The sequence below is a fragment of the Mustela nigripes genome, chromosome 6 (genome assembly GCF_022355385.1).
Source record: "Mustela nigripes isolate SB6536 chromosome 6, MUSNIG.SB6536, whole genome shotgun sequence".
Lineage (NCBI taxonomy): Eukaryota > Metazoa > Chordata > Mammalia > Carnivora > Mustelidae > Mustela > Mustela nigripes.
Genome location: NC_081562.1, coordinates 17677472 through 17697519, shown reverse-complemented (window position 1 = coordinate 17697519; position 20048 = coordinate 17677472). Strand labels below are relative to the sequence as shown.

Genomic DNA, 20048 nt, shown 5'->3' with positions numbered 1-20048 from the left:
GAGGAGGAGGAGGAGGACAAGGAGAAGAAGAAGAAGGAGAAGAAGAAGAAGAAGAAGAAGAGGAAGAAGGAGAAGAAAAGAAGAAGAAGAAGAAGAAGAAGAAGAAGAAGAAGAAGAAGAAGAAGAAGAAGAAGAAGAAGAAGAAGAAGAAAGAAGGAGGAGAGGAGGAGAAGGAGAAGGAGGGGACAGGGGAGAGGAGAGGGAGGGGAGGGAGAAGGGAGCAGGGAGGAGGTGGAGGAAGAGGAAGAGAAGGAGGAGGAGAAGGGGGAGGAGGAGGAGGGGGAGTAGGGGGAGGAGGAGAAGAAGAAGAAGAAGAATGGGAAGAGGAGGAGGAAACAAACCAGACAAAATCAGGTAGAGGCAACAACTATGCAAAGAATTAAATCTCATTTATAAGACAGAGAATGACTAGATATAACATCAGATTGGGGAAGCCACTCTGAGAAAGTAACATGTCAGCTGAGATCTAAATAACTAGAAGAACTGGTACTATTAAAATATGAGTGGGAAGAACATTCTTGGCAAAGGGAACAGCTGGTGCAAAGGCCCAAAGGCAGAATGTACTTGAAGGACAGAAAGAAGGCCAGAGCAGCTGACATCTAGAGGCCAAGGGGGAGAGTCTTATAAAATGACACTACTTGGGCATGCAGGGTCAGATTACACAAAGAACTGTAAGTTAAGGTGAGGAGTTCGGATTTCAGTATAAGTGCAAACAGCAAGTCTCTGGAATGATCTTAATCTGGAAAGTCACATGATCTGGTCTACATTCCTAAAAGCTCATTCTGGCTACTAAGCAGACAATGGACATTATTGCAAAAAAAAAAAAAAATTGAAATTGAAAGTAGGAAGGCCAGTTTCGAGGCTGTGACGCTGGGTCAGGTGAGTAGTGATGGTGGCGGGGCTTGCTAGAGTGATACCAATGATGAGCTGGGGTTAGGATGTTCCCTCTCACCACTCCTATTGAACATCACACTGGGAGTCCTAGCTACTGCAATAAGACAAGAAAAGGAAATATATATATATATATATATATATATATATATATAGGGAAGAAAGAAATAAAACTCTTTCTGTTCACAAATGATAGGCTTATCTATATAGAAAATCCCAAAGAACCAACAAAAAACTCCCATATCTAATAAGCAATTATAACAAGGTTACAAGATACAAGGTTAACATACAAAAGCCAATTGCTTTCCTATACACTGGCAGTGAACAATTGGAATTGGAAATTTAAATTACAATACCATTTATAATAGCACCCCACAAATGAGCAGCTTAGGTATAAATCCAACAGAATATGTACTTGATCTACATATAGAAAACCACAAAACTCTGATGAAGGATATCAAAAAAAGATCTAAATATACTGAGAAAGGTTCTGTGTTGATGGGCTGGAAAACTCAACATTGTTAAGATGCTAGATCTACAGATTCAATGTAATGCCAATAAAAATCTTCCACAAATGTCCAACCAATCTTTGACAAAGCAGCAAAGGCAACTGAATGGATAAAGTCTTATTAATAAATTGCTCTGGAACAACTGAATGTTCATATGCAAAAAAATAATAATCTAGACACTACACTTTCATAAAACACTTAGTCAAAAGGGATCACAGCCCTAAATACAAAATGAAATGCTATAAAACTTTTAGAAGGAAACAGAAAAACACCTGTGACCTTGTGTTTCAGTGACGTTTTATTAAGTAAAGAAAGCACAACCCAAGAAAGAAAATACTGATTAGGTTAGACCTTAATAAATTAAAAACTAATGCTCCATGAAAGATACCATCAAGAGAATAGAAAGATAAGATATAGATTGGGAGAAAGTATTTATAAAATATACATCTGATAAAGGACTTCTATCCAAAATGTACAAAGAACTCTAGAATTTCAATAATAAGATATGTAAAGTAACATTATTTATCATTAGGGAGTTGCAAATAAAAACAAGAAGATATCACTGCACACCTGTTAGAATGGCTAACATTAAAAAAAAAAAATACCGAATGCCAGTGAGGACGCAGAAAAACAGAAATTCTCATGCATTGCTGGTGGGAATGCAAAATGGTACAGTCCCTTTGGAAGGCAATTTGGCAGCTTCTTAAAGAAGCTAAATAAACATAGCCATACCACACATTTAGGTAATGATGCTCATAGTTATTTACCCAACTGATTTAAAAACTTGCATGCAAATGTTTACAGCAGCTTTACTCAAAATCATCAAAAGCTGGAAGTAACCAAAATGTCCTTCAATAAGCAAGGAGATAAATTGTGGCATATTCATACATTGGAATATTATTCAACAATAAAAATAAATGATATGCCAAGCTATAAAGAGATATGGAGGCATCTTAAATGCGTATTACTGGTCTTCACAAATGCGCCTGGCAGCTCTGACAACTTAAAGAAGGGCATTGGTGGTGGAGGTGGACAGGTGGACAAGTTTGGGAAACATTTAGGAAGTAAAACATGTCAGGACTCAGTGATGAAATGTATTTGGGGAGGGCATGCAGGACAGAAGAGCGTCAAGGATTACTCCAACATGGTAAATTGAGAGTTTCCGGAAGAGAACCTGATTTGGGGGGGGGGGATGTCTGTGAGTTCAGTTTTAGAGGCATTGGATCTGAGTAGCTTTGGAGACATCACCCAAGTGGACAGTTAAGTTGGTAGTTGGATATGCGGATCTTTGGCTCAGAGGGTGAATGTGGCCAGAGAAATAAGTGTGGGAATCATGTGTACGTGGACAATCACTGAAGCCACCGACATTCGTAATATGCTTGGGGTGAAAGTAGGCATGAGAAGAAAAGAACCATAAAGAACTCAAAGACTGAGAAGCCAGGTAGAAAAGGGGGAGCTCATAAAAGAGACAGAAAGGAAGAGCCAGAGAGATGGAAGATGAACCAGGGGAGGTTGTGTCAGCAGCAGTCAAGAGTCCAGCATGTTTGGAAGAGAAGGGCACCACCCAACATACCCATGGGATGTTAAGCAGAGATAGACAAGAACTGAACCTGTTCTTTGGATGACCTGCTCATGATCTTACCTGTTTTTATTGAAGTGCTCATTATTTTCTCACCTAAGAGCATTTTACTTAATAAAAATATCAATCCTGGGGCGCCTGGGTGGCTCAGTGGGTTAAAGCCTCTGCCTTCGGCTCAGGTCCTGATCTCAGGGTCCTGGGATCAAGCCCCGCATCGGGCTCTCTGCTCAGCAGGGAGCCTGCTTCCTCCACTCTCTCTCTCTGCCTGCCTCTCTGCCTGCTTGTGATCTCTGTCTATCAAATAAATAAATAAAATCTTTAAAAAAAAAAAAATCAGTCCTTCGCCCGCCATGTATGTTACAAATATCTTTCCCAGTTATCACTGGTCTTATAACTGTGTTTCTAGTTTTCCAAGTTGTGTTGCTTTGGATTACATGTAGTAATTTCACCAGTTTAGATAGCTTTATTGATTATTTTCTTTGTGAGTCACTCTTTTGCTTTCTTGCTTGACTCATTGACATTTTCTTACAGTTTTTTAATGTAAAATTTTATTTATTTACATTTAACTCCAATCATTCTGGAATTTGTTTTGGTGTAATGGTGCAGGTAATTTAACTTTACCAAATAGTGAACCATTATCACAGCACTATTTAGTCCATGATCCTCCTTATCTGAAAAGCTTCTATCATTTATTTATATTTTGTTTATTTATATTTTATTTATATAAAAAAGAGAGAGAGAACAAGCAAGTATGAGCCAGGGGAGAGGCAGAGGGAGAAGGAGGCTCCCCGCTGAGCAGAGAGTACAATGTGGGGCTAAATTCCAGGACTCTGGGGATCATGACTTGTATCCCAAGGCAGACACTTAACCGACTAAACCACCCAGGAGCCCCTAATTTTTTTACATCTATACCTGAGTCTATACCCGAGCTTTCTGTTTTGTTCCACTGAGCTATTTCTGCTCCCAGTAGTATTTTTAAAATTATTACAGCTTCATAACAGGTTTAAATAAGTTCATATTCAGGGGCGCCTGGGTAGCTCAGTGGGTTAAGCTGCTGCCTTTGGCTCAGGTCATGATCTCAGGGTCCTGGGATCGAGCCCCTTCCTCTCTCTCTGCCTGCCTCTCCGTCTACTTGTGATTTCTCTCTGTCAAATAAATAAATAAAATCTTAAAAAAAAAAAAAAAGAAAGAAGTTCATATTCAAATTGCTCTCATTATTTTAAACTCTTACTCTCAGATCTTTTTCCTCCAAGAACTTTAAAATCATTTTGAAAATTTAGAAATGTTTTTAATCCCATTGAGGTTCCAATTAGAATTGTTTTATATACATAAGTCAACTGTGGAAGAACTGGTAGTTTTACAACCTTGAGTCGTCCCATCCAAGAATATGGTACGTCTCCCTATATACTAAAATTTTGTTTTCTGTAATTCTGAAGCTGTTTTATAAAAATAAAGATCCTGGGGCGCCTGGGTGGCTCAATCATTAAGCGTCTGCCTTTGGCTCGGGTCCTGATTCCAGGGTCCTGAGATCCAGCCCTACATCGGGCTCCCTGCTCAGCGGGAAGTCTGCTTCTCCCTCTCTCACTCCCCCTGCTTGTGTTTCCTCTCTTGCTGTGTCATTCTTTGTCAAATAAATAATAAAATCTTAAAAAAATAAAAATGAAATATAAAAATAAAGATCCTAATATTTCTTATTACCTTTAGTCTTAGATATTTCATATTTTCTGTAGCTATTGAAAATTGCATCTTTTGTTCTTTCAATTTTTCTGTAGAGCTTTCTTAAAATTGTTTTTTAATAGGGGCTCCTGGGTGGCTCAGTTGGTCAAGCATCTGCCTCCAGCTCAGGTCACGATCCTGGCATCCTGGGATCAAGCCCTGAGTTGGGTTCCCTGCTTGGTGGGGAGCCTGCTTCTTCCTCTCCATCTGTTGTTCCCCCTGCTTGTTTTCTCTCTCTCTCTCTGTCAAATAAATAAATAAAATATTTAAAAATGTTTTTAAATAAAATAAAATTGTTTTTAATAAACCATTTTGTTCCATTTATCTAAAATATTTAGAAGTTTTCAAAGGCATCAAGGGCAAAACATCCGATATTAGTCATGAAAAGCTGATATTGCCCCATTTCCTACAACCTGCAGACAAGATCCTGTAATTCAATGTATTTACCCTTTGCACTGGTAAGAAAGCCTGACCATTAAAAGCGAAATGATACTCCCCAACCCACCACATCTGCCACCTGGAAGGTAGCCAGCCATCTGTCAAGATGAAGCCATGCTGGGTCCCATCCTTCGGCCACATCTGTTTGTAGTCTGTCTCTTTTGGTGTTTGACTTTGTCTAAAAATGCAACTGCAGCCAGAAATGGATTTTCTCCACTTTGATGTGACCTAGGACTCCAGTCAAAACCAAGCTTACCATGTCACAGATAATCTATAGAAATTGAGCCAACCAATTCACATACCTGTACCCCTGGGGATAAAAATACATTATATGTCTATTTAAAATTTTTTTAATTAATTTAAAATTTTTAAAAAATAAAAAATAAAATGGATTTAAGATACTGTCACTGGTTACAGAAAATTATTAATAAAAACTTTTTAAAAAGTCAAAAAAAAAAATGGGGGCCAACCATCAAAGTTGTCCTGTGGGCTCCAAGCCCTCCCTACTGGCCATCAGTCAGAAACTAACTTGCCAGGATGCATCCCGCCAGGAGGCGGCAAGCGGGCAGGCAGGAAGCACCTGGGGAGAAGCGATTTCCAGACTCAAGAATCTTGCCTTTTCCACCAACCGAACAAGTTAGGGCTCTGGTTCTCGTCACAGCCACCAGGGGGAGCCAAACCACACAGTCGTGCGTTCTGGTCCTGAGCTGGAACACAGCCTCCTGCAGCAGAAAGAGACCTCACACACTCCTCCACTCCCCCGGCCGGCTGACTGACGAGCCTACCCATGCTCTCTTGTACCGGTACTGGACTTGCTCAGTTCTTCAGGTTTGTCCCTCTCCCCCTGGACTCGCGGCCCTCAAACATGCTGTCCCCTCCGCCTTTCCTCCACCACGATGTCCAACTCCTTCAGGCTGACCTTCTCGGGAGTGTCTGTTTTACACTCCACCATAAGCTCCATCACGGCAGGAACCCTGTGTCCCGTGGGCTGCGGCAACCCTGGCTTCTAGCACCAGGCTCACCCTGACGCAGGCACGCAGCAACCACCGCCAGACAGATTCCGAGCATTAGCTGGTCCTCATTACAAGCCTGCCCGCCCAGACCTCGTTATGAGAAGGGAGGATGGGGCTGGATGGGCAAGCCACCCCGAGACTGCAGACCATAAAACAGGGTTTCTCGAAAACCCCTTTGAAAGCACATTCCTGTTTCAGGATCTTGCCTCCAGCAGCACCCGAGGAGGCCCCATTGTCTCAGGGCTGTGTGTGGCTACAGAACCACGGTAGGAAAAACAATGTCTGGGGGACCGAGACAGCCAACCAGACCACTGGAATGCCCCCTGGGACTATTATAGGACTCCTGCTATAATTAAACCCATTCCAATGAATCTGCTATTGCTTTGGTGACAAGTCGTTGGTCTTGTCTCTTCTACAATCAGCCTCCCAAAAGGCGGAAAAGTAAACCTACACAGTCCCAGAGGGACGTCATGAAGCCCCTCCCCCTTCTTCCCCCCAAAATGACCATGGGCTGACTCTGCCAGCCAAGGTGGAGATAAGACATGAAGGTGGACAGCAGCAACGTGCAGCGTGACTTGATCACAGCTTTGCTTTATGAAGACTGGTCAGACAAAGGGCATGAGGGCCTGGAGCCCAGGATGGAGAAGATGCAAGAGGCTGGACTGGGCTGTGACGGGACATGAGGGGTGAGGAAGATGGCAGGTGTCAAAGGCAGTGGAGGCCAGGACTCCCTGCTAAGGAGCGTCTCAGGGCCCAGAGTGAGCAGAGACTACCCAGCACAGGATCATGCGAACAGCATGTTTGCAGATCACCAGAGACTTAAAGATGTCTCCGGCCTAATTCAGAGGGACACATTCTGAACTAGACTCATTTACATCCAGAAAATCCTCACACACTGAAATGTTAGGTGATTTCCTCCCACCAGCCAACCCCCAGCCCCCAGGCCTTTCCATCACCATAACAACCACGTTATGACAAGCCGCATGGCATCCTCAGGAAGGACTCTCACCCCCACCCCAGAGATCTCCTCATCTGTGGGTTAGCTGCCAGCTTCCTAGGACACACAGCGCTCCCCCCAACTCCCCCACCCCACCCCGCACCACCCTGCATCCCCTGTGTCCTTCCCACACCTACATCCCACGGCACCGATACAATTCCAGATGCATCCTGGCTTTATTCGCCACAGCGGAATCCTCAGACTACCGCTCGGGTCCTACCACCCAGAGGATTCGTGAATTGGAGAAATTCCAGAATTACATAATTCATACACGGTAGTAAGAATATCGACAGCGTGCCTGGAGGGGGCTCAGCTGGTTGAGCATCCGACTCTTGATTTTGGCTCAGGTCACAATCTTAGGGTCAAGAAACTGAGCCCTGCATCAGGCTCTGTGCTCAGCGTGGAATCTGCTTGCAATTCTCTCTCCCTCCCCCTCTGCCCCTCCACTTGTTTGTGCTCTCTCTCTCTCTCTCTCTCTCAAGTATATATTTAAAAAAAAAAAAAAAAAAAAGAATACAAGGAAAGGCTACACAGTTAAGGACCAAAAGGGATGCAGGAAAAAACACAGTCCAAATCCAACTCTAATGTCTGGGACACCTTGGGCAACTTACCTCACCTCTCTGAGACTCCGTTTCCTTAGTTTCAACCGAGATATTAGTCGTATTACAGAGATTTTCTTAGAGTTGAACAAAATACATATCAAGTATTTAACTTAGCGGCTGGCACGTGACAAAGATTCAGAATCTTCCTTATGCTCACTAAATGGTAAAACCTTGGGAAGGATTCCGTTCTGAGCGAGTTTTGAATGAGTTGGCCTCATTCAGCGATATGTCAGCAGCGCCCAGTGAGCCCATGGCCCAGGGAAGGTGCGCAGTTACTGCTTGTTAAAAGGATGCATGAACTTATCACTGTTTAAGAAGCCAGGAAATGAAGGGAGAAAGAGACACAGGTGAGGGGACCTCGTATGGAGCACAAAGGGAAGGAGCATTGACCAGAGCGCTGTCCAAATCCAAGCCGTTAGGCTGCACGTCGAAGGACAGCTGTCCCAACCCGGATTGGGGCCGTGCTCGACACCAACTGCGTGTCTCCAGGACTGAGTGAGGGGCCGCGGGGTGGGCGAGTTAGGGGCAGCGTGAGCAGACAGAGGGAGACAGAAAGAAGCACAAGTGCGGAGGGAACATCCAGAACGATTCAGGGTTTGCATGTATTTCGTTTGAACTCTCTGCTGGTCGCTGGGGAGTGCCGCCAGCGGAGCCTGCGGGAGGTGGGCCACATGTGCTGCTCGGAGAGGAGGGCAAGGCTGGAACGACAGAAGACGAAGATGCTGGGAGTGCGCTTGAGGCCAGGAGAAAATAGAGAGGAAGAGTCAAAGGACGGAGCCTCGGAAAACAGCCACAGCAAGACAGAAAGAGAAGCCGTCTGGACACCGATGCTCTTTCTCCATTTCCTATCTTCGGAAATGGCTGGCTTAAGTTGCAGATAGGAGTACTCAGAGGTCTGCTGGGATGACCAGAAGTATGTGGGGAAACAGGAGAGCAGGCACTCGTGGCCACGTTACATCCCCGTAAAACGGAACTGAACCACAGCGACTCACGGTACCTGAGAGTGTGTTTCTCTTCTTCACTTTATGGCATTTGTCGGCTTTAATCTTGGCCACCGTGAACAAGTAGGCCTCGGCAGCGTCATATCCAACTTCTGATAACACGTTCCAGTAGTAGATGAGGTGCAGCCTTGTCCAGAAGCTTGGGTTTCGGATCTTCGATAGAAAGTCTGTGATACTTACAACACAACATATTAATGTAAGTCATTTTTGTATTTCGTCTCTTGAAGGGAAGCTATTCTGCTATCTGCCCCATTCCATCAGCCTATTTATAAACTCCTTAACTACTATGACTTTCACAGGTCGCCAGATAAATGTAAGCCTGTCACTCTTAAGCACTCAAAGCCATTGCCACTCGTCTGTCCAGGAGGCCGCCTCCTCCAGGCAGGCTCCCCGAATCTCCCAGGCAGAGCAAGCCCCTCCTTCTCCCAAGCTTGCCAGCTCTGTGTCTTTGCTCTAATGAAGCACTGACCCCCATGGGTAGCTCTTCTCTGGCTCCACATGCTCCCCGCCTGACTAGAGCTGCATCCCCAGGGCCTACAAGAGCTGGGATTCAGAGTGAGTCAAGGATACATGTTTGCCAAGGGGTGCATAAGAGGACAAGGGGGGAGGGACAAAGAGGAGTAGAGAGGAGGGAGAAGAAAGAAAGGGACAGGAGGAAATTCGGAGGGTCTAGCAGGATGATGTGACCAATCCTTGATCCTAGCCCATCTCCAACCCTTCCTGCCTCTGGAATTGTCCTAACTTTGAGAAGAACCCCATGGAGTCACTCTGAAAGCGGGGTGACCCACCGGAGCGACTCTGGGAATCCGTCAGCCACAGAAGGGGGTTGCCAAGCGAGGGGCCCATTCGAAGGAAGGAAGGCACAGGTGCTTGACCGGGTTTGTGAATGAAGGAGCCCCCATTAAGGGACACGTGGGCGTGTCAGCACCGCACACAGCAGAGGAAGGAGGAGATGTGCTCCAAGGCCGCCGCACAGAAGGACGAGACTTACCTGGGGCTTGAGAGGAAGCTGCACAGGTCGCCCCAGGAGCCGCTCATTTTCATGTGCCACGGCAGCTCCTCGTACACTCTCCAGAAAGCCGTCTGCCGCTGGAAGTATCGGGCTAAGACTCGGTGGAAATATGTCTTCCTGTGATTCGTTGGGTTCTGAAAGGTGTACGGACCGCTTTCTCTGACAGGAGTGAGCACACCTATTGAGAAATCAATCACAGTGGAAGGCATCTGCCTTCTTAGCACGTGAAGACACTAGATAATAGCTCTGTGGCCATAATTAGAGATAATGAACAGGGAGTTGGGGGAAAAAAACCATGAAATATTAAAAATATACCTTCTTTTTTTTTAATTTTTTATTTTTTATAAACATATATTTTTATCCCCAGGGGTACAGGTCTGTGAATCACCAGGTTTACACACTTCACAGCACTCACCAAAGCACATACCCTCCCCAATGTCCGTCTGAATTTACCAAAGAATTAGAGTTATGACCCCTGACCCAGATTTTGAAAATCTAGGGGACACGCTCATTTTTTTACGCTGTCTTCCCCTCCCCCCAAGAAATGTTCATAATCTACTGTTTTCTATCCTAATTATATGTCATGGTTGTCACCTAAATGAACACTTTCAAATATGTGAGGACACGCAGTTTGGAGAAGTTAGTCTGCCTCTGGGTCTCAGAGAGGCCCAAGGGGAAGCTGAGCAGACTAACAACAGATTGGACACTACGGGCCAGATGTCAGTATTTTCTCCACCAGAGGAGGGATTCCAAGAGATCATACTACCCAGAAATGAGCTCCTTAAACACAAAAGGGTTTTGTTGCATTAAAAGTTTAGAGGTACCTATCCTTGGAAGGTGAAACAGAAGTATTTTAAATTTTCTGCTTGAGGCTTTTTCTCCAAGATGAGTCATTCTGCTGGATGGCCTACCAGGCCCAGCTCTTCACAAGAAGGGGAGCCCTGGGTGGCTCAGTTGGTAAGCCTCTGCCTTCAGCTCAGGGCATGATCCTGGGATCCTGGGATCCTGGGATCCAGCCCATTGGGCTCCCTGCTCAGCGGGGAGCCTGCTTCTCCCTTTCCCACTCCCCTTGCTTGTGCTCCCTCTCTCGCTGTCTCTCTGTCAAATAAATAGAATCTTAAAAGAAGAAGGAGGAGGAGGAGAAAGGGAGCCCACTGTTCAAATAACCACTCCACATCCATTGGAACAATTTCCTGGTTATCTGTGCACTTGGAGAGACTTCATGCTAGCTGGTGGCAACAGAAGAGCATCTCCCAGCTTTTCTGCTCTCCTCCCTAATTGCCCTTTTCTTTTCCAGCCCCACTAACATGCACGCACACACACACACGTACACACACATGGGCACCCACACCCAAAGTACGCAAGACCAAGTAATCCTCAGCTCTCGTAGCAGAAGGGGAGAGATGCCTCTCTAGCACAGCCCAGGGATCAAAGCATGCCTCTAGACTAGCCGACGTTCGATAGGAGTAACTTAAGTTACACACTGAATGTAGTACCAGAGTATTAATCTCAAAGGAACGGAGCATGCATACACATGCATGGGAAAGAGACTAGTTTGCCCTAAAAGGAAGGATGTGACATTCGGACAAAATATGTCAAAAGATAGCCCTTTACCAAAAATATCATCACAGACTCAAGTCCTCTTGCCCTAGCTTTGGGATCTTTTTTCTCCTTATAGGATGTGTTTGCTTCCCGTGCTCAGGCCATGTGGAAGTGAATTATTGAAATGACAATTCCCTGTGCCTCCAGGAAAGATGTATTCACGTCCTGATTCCACGGCCTGAAAAGTTGGGTAGGGTTTTGTTGTTGTTGTTGTTGTTGTTTTCTGAAAATAGTGAGTATTGCCAGCAGCATCTTATTTGGGGGCTCACAGTGCAGAGAAGGGGTACAGCCTATACCCAGAATCTTAACAGCCACATCATGGCCCTTTCGTTCCTGTACCTCCAAGAGTGTTACTGTTCTTTGGGAAAATGAAGAGACCGAGTGCTGCAAACCATCGGAGGCCAAGTGAACAAAAGAGCGGGCATCACACCCAGAAGCATCCTCATTCCTCGCCCTGCTCTCTTTGCCACGTTATGTAACTTCAGAGGTGGCGGGAATGATGACAATGTAGGAGGGAACAGTGGAAAGTCTTTATCTTTTTATAAAAGAAAGTGAAAGAGGACATAGTAAACTTCAAAGGAAATTTGCACAGAGCTTAGAACCTTTGCAGAAGCTGTGATTTAAAGGTTTTTTTAAAGTCCTCATACTTATATGAAGACCCTATATGAATAGAGTGGTCTGCCTCTAGGTCAAGGGTCTGTGATTGCCATCGTGTCTCAGGTTCAGATTTACCGTCCTTTCAGAAGTGGATAGAATTTGATTTCAGAATTAGGGTAGAGACTGCTGATGCCTACCCTGTAGCCGCATACCTATCTTTGTTAGTGACAGGTGCCCACCTTGGTTTAGGGTAGCAACACTCCTGTTGAAACCTCTATTCACCTGCTTCCCTTGTATCTAGTGCAGGCAAACAACAAAGTTCTGGAAATACAGCGGAAATGTTGGTGGAACCCTGGGAAAACTCCTTAAAAGGAAATGAAAGCCCTTCCTCTTCTCTTCATCCTTCCTGTTGCCTGAAATGCAATGGCTGGAGCTCCAGCAGCCATGCTGCTTCCAGCAGTCATGAACATGAGGTGACCTTGAGCAGTCAAGCAAGTGTATGGATTGGGGGCACAGAAGGAACGGGATCCCAGATCATAATGTGGAGCCTTGAGGGCAGCCTACTTCCAGAAAGTTCTCATGTGAGAGAGCAAACCCTGATATGGAAGCCATTGGTTTCAGGTCTCTGTTACTCACAATTAGGTACAAGTATTTATTTATATCCCCATGTTTATATGTGTTTATAGATTCACTTCTATTTGAGAAATGCCAGCAACAAGATTCCCCTTGTGTGTGAACTTCCCTTTTCTTAACGAGCAGGTACTCACACAGACTCAAGCCTTACCCAGAAGCTTGTGCTCCACAGCATTCCGCAGGGACTGGTGCCTGAAGTACAGGAGGCCATTGGGCTTCTCCTGGACCCACTGTCTGGTGGCATTGCGGAAGGCAGCCCAGTGCAACGTGGTCACTTTGTAATGATCCCTGTAGCCCAGCATGTCCAAAATCTGGAATATCTCAACCTCGGTCAGTCCACAATGTGAGATGCTCAGTAAGCACAGAGCATCGGCCACCCAGCCATCCAGCACTGTTAAGACAACAGAATGACAACGATGGCCAAGTAGAAGAGTTCCCAGCTACCAGGCATCATTCTAAATGTTTTATATGACTAACAACTTGTTTCTTTTAATCATCCTATAAGTAGATACTACCTAACCCCATCCCCGTCTTACAAATAAGACAAAGCACAGAGGGGTTAAATAACTTACCCAGATCACACAGAAATAAGTGCAGAACTGGGATTTGAACACAGACAAGCTGGCTTCCAAGCCCAGACTTTCAGGCATTAAGTATCAGCTACACTGTCCCAGCTAACACAGTCATGTGAGCTATGGTTCCAAGCTGGCAAGTTGGCCAATTACTAGACTAGTGAGCAGTCTTTACTGAGATGTGCAAACATCAGATTTGCATTTAGGGCAAGGAGTGGGCCTTCCGCATAGTTGCTATCTTGCCACACATTCACAGACGCCACCCAAGGCAGCTACACACATCACTCATCTGACCCTCGGATTTTTTTGCCACAGCTGGATTTCCCACTGGCTTTATAATCAACCAACTCGAAAGAGACCCTTAAGACCATCAAGACAAATGGTAGGGTCTGCTATCCTAGATGGACTTCCTCTGCTAGGACTGGGGAACGACCCCAAACACCGGCAATCACTAAACAGAGGCAGCTCCTCTGCCCCAGGTGTGCAAGCTTCTTTCAGAGGTTGATCCGAGTCTGACCAAGTTCTTCTTGGACCTGTGGCTGAGTGCCTTGGACTTGAGGAGGGGTCAGTGAGCAGTGCTAGACAGTGAGGGTCAGTCAGCCAGGGAAAGGAGTAGTCCCTCAGGAGATGAGGGCCTGGGCTTTCCTGAACAATGCTGAACAACTAGGGATGGCCATGGGCACAGCCATGCATGACCCTTTGCCTGCGTGACCCTTCTCAGGGCACAGAAATGTTTATTTCACCTTCTTGCAGGTGGGGGAGGGTACAGTAAATTTGAAATTAATTTTATTTGCAGAAATGCAAACTCTAGAGCAAAAAATGGAGCAGGACAATATGTTGTCATGCCAACCGCTATGTCTCTCAGTCCAAGCATGTTCTGCTTCCTTCCCCACCCCCACATCCCCATGCCTGCTCCACTCTAAATTCATCGTCCTTCAGAGAAGGTTATTGTAGCAGAAACTCAAGTTTCAAAAGAGACCTTTGAAGCTCATAGCAGAGATAAGGGCTTTGAGAATAAACATTCCTTCTCGAAAGACTGACTCTTGAATACCAAAAGACAATCTCCTGACCAACTCATGGAATACATTTTTTAACCACAAACGGACTCAGACAGTTACAGGATGAGCTAAGGAAGACTGAACCGAGAAAGGAGGAGGAAGCCGTGAGGAAAGAGAGCCATGGCGTTGCTCAGGCAGGTTTCCGTGAAGGGGCCTGTGCCGTCCCCTGAACCCAGGCTGTGAGCAGCGAGAGAGGACCCATGAGACAGATGCGCTTGGGGACCCAGGAGTACAGAGAGCTTGCACTCTGCTTCCCATCAGGAATCTGAAAGTCAGAAGCTCTGCAGATCTCATTATGCCATCAGAACCAGACAGCAGAAACTGCTATGGGGCGACCTACAGAGCCAGGAGCTCCGAGGGTATGGGGAGTAACCAACGTGCCCTGTCAGGAATGCTGACTACCCACGAGACGGTAGGCTCCAGAAGGGTGTAGATGTTAGTGGGGCCTCCTCACGTTAAGATGAGGGAAAGGGGCAGCTGACGGCAGCATAGAGCGACCAATCCAAGGACAGATGGGAACACAGGTGTCCTAGAGGATGCCAAAACCGGAGGAACGCGGGGCGCCTGGGTGGCTCAGTGGGTTAAAGCCTCCGCCTTCAGCTTGGGTCATGATTTCAGGGTCCTGGGATTGAGTCCCATGTTGGGCTCTCTACTTGGTGCGGAGCCTGCTTCCCCCCCACCCCCGCCCCTCTGCCTACTTGTAACCTCTGTCTGTCAAATAAATAAATAAAATCTTTAAAAAAAAAAAAAAAACTAGAGGAACGTCCGTTAACTGCACACCATCTGGGGCCATGACCACTTCAGTGGAAGACAGCAGGGACAGAGGACAACCAAGGACACCCAGCACCAAGGGCCTCAGATTTAAGGTCAACCCAAAAGGAGACACAGGAAGGACACAAATCCTCGCTTGACTGAAGAACACCCTAATCTGTCTGAAAACAAGCTAAATTGATATAATTCACCTAGATTAACTGAATTAGGTTCCTGCCAAAACTTGGACTATAGGCTCAAAAGAACTGAGTTATAGAAATAATAAAGGCCAAGGAGGTCTGGGTGGCTCAGTCGGTTAGGCCGCCAACTCTAGGTTTGGGCTCAGGTCATGATCTCAGTCCTGAGATCGAGACCCACATGGGGCTCTAGGGTCAATGCAGAGTCTGCCTGTCCCTCTCTCTCCACCCCTCCCTCTCTCTCTCATTCTCTGTCTTGCTCATAAATAAAATATTTTGAAAAAAGAAAGAGTAAAGGCCCATTCCTCAGACTCCTGAAAAATGTGCCTCATACAGTGCTCTTTATAGTCAACACAGAGCTCCCTACACAGGGTCGCTGGATTTAGCAAATTAAAATACAGAGAATGCAGTTAAATTTGAACTTCAGATAGCCAACAAATTAATTTTTGGTATAAGTAGGGTCTGTGCAATAACTTGGGATCCACTTCTAATGAAATTTTTTATTTCTGATTTGACTAATTTTTAGTATAAATACATCCCATGCAATAACTGCACATACTTTTACGAAAAGATTATTTGTTCTTTATCTGAAATTCCAATTTGACTGGGCATCCTGTATTTTCTCTGACAGCCTTATCCTTATGCCCTCCTCCTCTGGGTGGCCCGCCATACATCTTTCTCCCCGTGGGCTCCAGCTCGTTGTCAATACTGGCTAACCCCTACCTTCTCCTGAAGCCACGGTGTCTGAATTGGCCCTTTTTGGCATGAAAGTCCAGCTGTAGTCTTCAATCCAGCGTTTCAGAATCAGTTCCCAGAGCTCCTGAATGGAGACCACCTCCAAGTACTCCTTCAGACACTGGTACTCGTCTCGGTAGATTCTACATTCTCTCAGCTCATTTGCTAGGATCGTGAGTTTTAAAGGATTCAGGTTTGTTCTTTTCCTCGAAGGGTGTCTGGTCTGTCGGAGGGGGTCTCTGCTGGGAATGAAGAGATACTGTCTAAAGATGTTCAGCTTCACCTCTTCATCTCCTGCGCTCAGGAGCTCCACGGTCCTCACATCCGGGCGCGCGCACAGCGACTTGTAGGACAGGCTGGAGGAGACGGTGCTCAGGATAAGTTTGCATTGAGGAGGCACTGAGCTCGGCAGCCAAGAGAAATCCTTCGCCTGAGGGAGAAAGTCAAAGACATCTGAAATCTTTAAAAAGACTTTAAAACTACTTGGTTGCTGGTTTTTAGGGGCGTCTGGGTGGCTCAGTGGGTTAAAGCCTCTGCCTTCGGCTCAGGTCATGATCCCAAGGTCCTGGGATCAAACCTCACATTGGGCTCTCTGCTTAGCAGGGAGCCTGCTTCCTCCTCCTCTCTCTCTCTCTCTGACTGCCTCTCTGCCTACTTGTGATCTCTGTCTATCAAATAAATAAATAAAATCTTAAAAATAAAAAACTACTTGGTTGCTGGTTTTTAAACTCAGCACAGCTGGAATAGAAGGAGTTAGTACAGGGTAAAGGCTGGGATTAAGGTTATGAACAATAAGCCGGACAGTAAACAATACAGTGGTAATACCCACTCTCACCCCACAGAACTATATTTGACTGACAACCCCCCATGATGAATTTGATACCACAGATGCAACCTCCAAAAAGAGATTTCTACAAGCAAGGAATCCGACAGGTCGTAGTCTTCCGAAGAATGACCTACAGTGCTGGCCAAAGGAAACCCTAAGAGTGAAAACCGAACCACTGAACTGAAAAAGAGAACACTGTTTGATGCTGAAGAATCGTCACTTTATACAACAGTACTATCGTAACTTAAATGGTTTTATTTGGGAATCAAATAAACACCTAATCAAATCTTTTTAGGTTCCTCTAAAAGCCTCTCCCACCCCGAGCAACGATTATGATAATAATAAGAGCAACTAGCAAACACTGACCGCTTACTCTGAGCCAGGCACCGTGCTGAACGTGTCTTCAGGCACTCCATTAGCTAGAGATTATTATTTTGGGGGTCTTCTGATAATTTGCCTTCTCTCAGGGGCCTTACAGACAGATCCAGGTGAGACTGGTCCTCCCAAGACAAGTTAATTCCCAGAGGCGGTGGATAGCTTGCCTGGAACGTGCCTGCATGAACAGACCAGCAGATCCAAGACCACACCCCCACCACCTTCTTCTCCGCCTCTCACTCACCAATCCCACTTCTCCCTGACCTACATCATCCCAGCGCCAGAGCCAGAAACCAGGGACAGTCCCTATGCCACAAAGTCTGCCAGAACTGTGCATCCTGAATGATTTACTCTGCCTTTCCCATGGGAATCCCCACAAAGGCTTTGGCCTGGGCCTTCTCCTGGCTCCTGTCTTCTGCCTCCTGGCCACCGTGAGACTTCCCCCGGGGCCCTGTATGACATGGAGTATCTTATTCTCTTGGGAAATGCAAGTCATAATTTCTTCCTTCAGTGGCACTGGCTTCTCCATGCCAGCACTCAGTCATCCTCCTATAAATCAAACCCCAGGTATAATTTTAACACACCAACTCACTGAGTCCTCCTAACAACCCTCCTGAAAGGCAGAGGGGGAAACTGCAAAACAGAGAGGCTAAATGTCATATCTAACTCATTCTGATAGTAAGCAGCAGGGCTGAGATTGAAACCAAGGGTCTGACTCCCCAGGCAAGCTCCCAACCACTGCACGACACTGGTGCAGGTAATATCCTAGGACATCTAGGATAGCCCGTCCTCCTCCCACAGACCTCTACCTGGAGCCCTTCTTCCAGGGAGCCTTCCCCAAAGACCAAGTGCCTTCATTAGAGGCTCTCACGGCGCTACATACAGACCCTTGGCAGCCCCTGTCACAACTGTAATTCTATACTCATTGGTGTAATCGTGTCATTAACATCGGCCGTCCCTTGCCAGAATGAAAGTCCTGCTGGTTTGCAGGGACCACGTCCAACTCTGCTTATGGTGCTTTTCCCATAGTGAATGGTCAATAGTTACTTGTTGAATTGATGGTGGCCGCTGTGTATTAAATTAAAGAGCAGATTACAAAACAAAATGGTATGTAACTTCATTTACATAAGCTTCAATGAGTGTGTATAGACATCCATGGAAAAAAGAAGGGTCTGCTCCCAAATGTTGAGCAGTGGGGAGACCATGAGTATACCTAATTTTCTGTGCTCTTCTTCTTTCATCATATTCTCTATGAGAAATATAGATTATTTGTAAATTACTGACATAATTTACAATTTCATGTGTGTTTAAGTTTTAGAGAAATTGCTTCACAAAGTAATGGCTGATACCAAGGTGATTTAGAGTTTCCATGGATCCAATATTACCTCAAACAGGATAAAAACTAAGGAGCAACCAATTTGGTATGTGCAAAACCAGTGTAGATGAGGCAGATCAAAATACACAACATAAAGAAAATACTCGGGGCCCAATAAATGCTTGATAAAAGTATAAAACAGCGAGAGCAGGAGTAAAGCCCAAGTAGGAGTAAAGGTCACAGTTTCTAGAACCAGACCACCCACATGTGAATTCCCAGTCTACCACCCACTTCAGATGTCCCATAAAGCCACCTAACATCTCCTCATGCTGTCCCCTCTGCATAAGCAGGAATGATGATCACAGTCTCTCTTCCACAGAGTTCTTCCGAGAATTCTATGTGTTCATACTTCTAAAGTTCCTAGAAGGGTGCCTGCCCCACTCTAAGTGCCACCAGAAGTATTTGTTCAATAAAATGGAGAGCAGTGACCATAAGCAAAGTCGCCTGTAGATACAGATACGCGATGCAATGGAAAGATGTTACGTACATTCTAAATTATGGTTTTTTCTTTTTATAAAACAGCAATAAAATAAGTATGATTTTAAAAAAGAGATTACCTTCTGTCCTGAGATCCCATAAATGCCAATCAATTCTTCGATTCCATCTAGGACAAGTATACAGGGCTTTAAACTGATGGAAGCCATGAAGACTTCCACAAGAAGTGGAAAGACCAAGACGTTTGAGTCTTCGTTAAGAATATCGGTTTCAAGCTGAGTACCTAGAGCATAGGAATTTGCTCAGATTAGGCAAAAATGCTTCCATCGCTGCTAGAATATGTTAATGGGATGGGGAGGCGGAAGGGGTTGGGAACAATGAGTGCTATTCACAGCTGTACAGCTGACACATATAGGTATATGTGTGATTAGCAGCCTAAAAATATTCAACCCAAAAAAGATAATGGTATTTACCACCAGATGTCTCCTATACATTTTCAGGATTGTATATAAAAAATTATTTTGTATGATCCAAAGCATTACTCTCGTTCTCCAAAATGCAAAAATAGATCATGTTACAAAGAGTTGGATGAGGAGAAAGAAGCCAGTCTATGTGGTCTGCGAAGTTTCTGTAGCTCTGTAATGTCAGGGGGCACTTTAAGCACCTTGACCACCTCCCCAGGCGGTACAGCCATGTACCCATGCATCACGTCCCCAAGCCCCCGCCTGGTGCCTAGTAGGCTGTGCGCTCCTTGCCCACATTAAATCTGGCATAACCTATCCTAAATTACTCTACCCACAATATTGGCCTCCAGACTTTGGAATCTGGAAATTATTGGGGAGAATTAGGCAACAAGCCAGTAAAGCTAGAGAAATAAGAGGACTAACTTTCAAACTCTATTAAGTGACATAATAGTAGCCACCCAAAATGGTAATCAGCTACCTAATATTCTTTTTTTTTTTAAGATCTATTCAATTAATTTTGGAGAAAGAGAGAGAGAACACGTGTATGAGGGGGAGCGGTGGGAAGAGGGAGAGAGAGAGAGAACCTTAAGCAGACTCCATGCCCAGCACAGAGCACGACACAGGGCTCTCGATCTCATGATCCTGTGATCACAACCTGGGCCAAAATCAAG

The 20048-nt window shown here is 45.4% G+C and overlaps 1 protein-coding gene across 1 annotated transcript in view; it reads right to left on the bottom strand.

Moving 5' to 3' along the window:
* LOC132020241 (putative tetratricopeptide repeat protein 41) overlaps positions 1-20048 on the bottom strand; it is a 71091-nt gene that overhangs the window by 35446 nt on the left and 15597 nt on the right. Inside the window, exons 4-8 of the mRNA XM_059404447.1 lie at positions 19036-19196; positions 15891-16332; positions 12742-12981; positions 9738-9936; positions 8743-8921 (exon numbers count right to left, since the gene is read on the bottom strand). Of these exons, the coding sequence (XP_059260430.1) occupies positions 8743-8921; positions 9738-9936; positions 12742-12981; positions 15891-16332; positions 19036-19196 (1221 nt within the window). The remainder of the gene's footprint in view (positions 1-8742; positions 8922-9737; positions 9937-12741; positions 12982-15890; positions 16333-19035; positions 19197-20048) is intronic.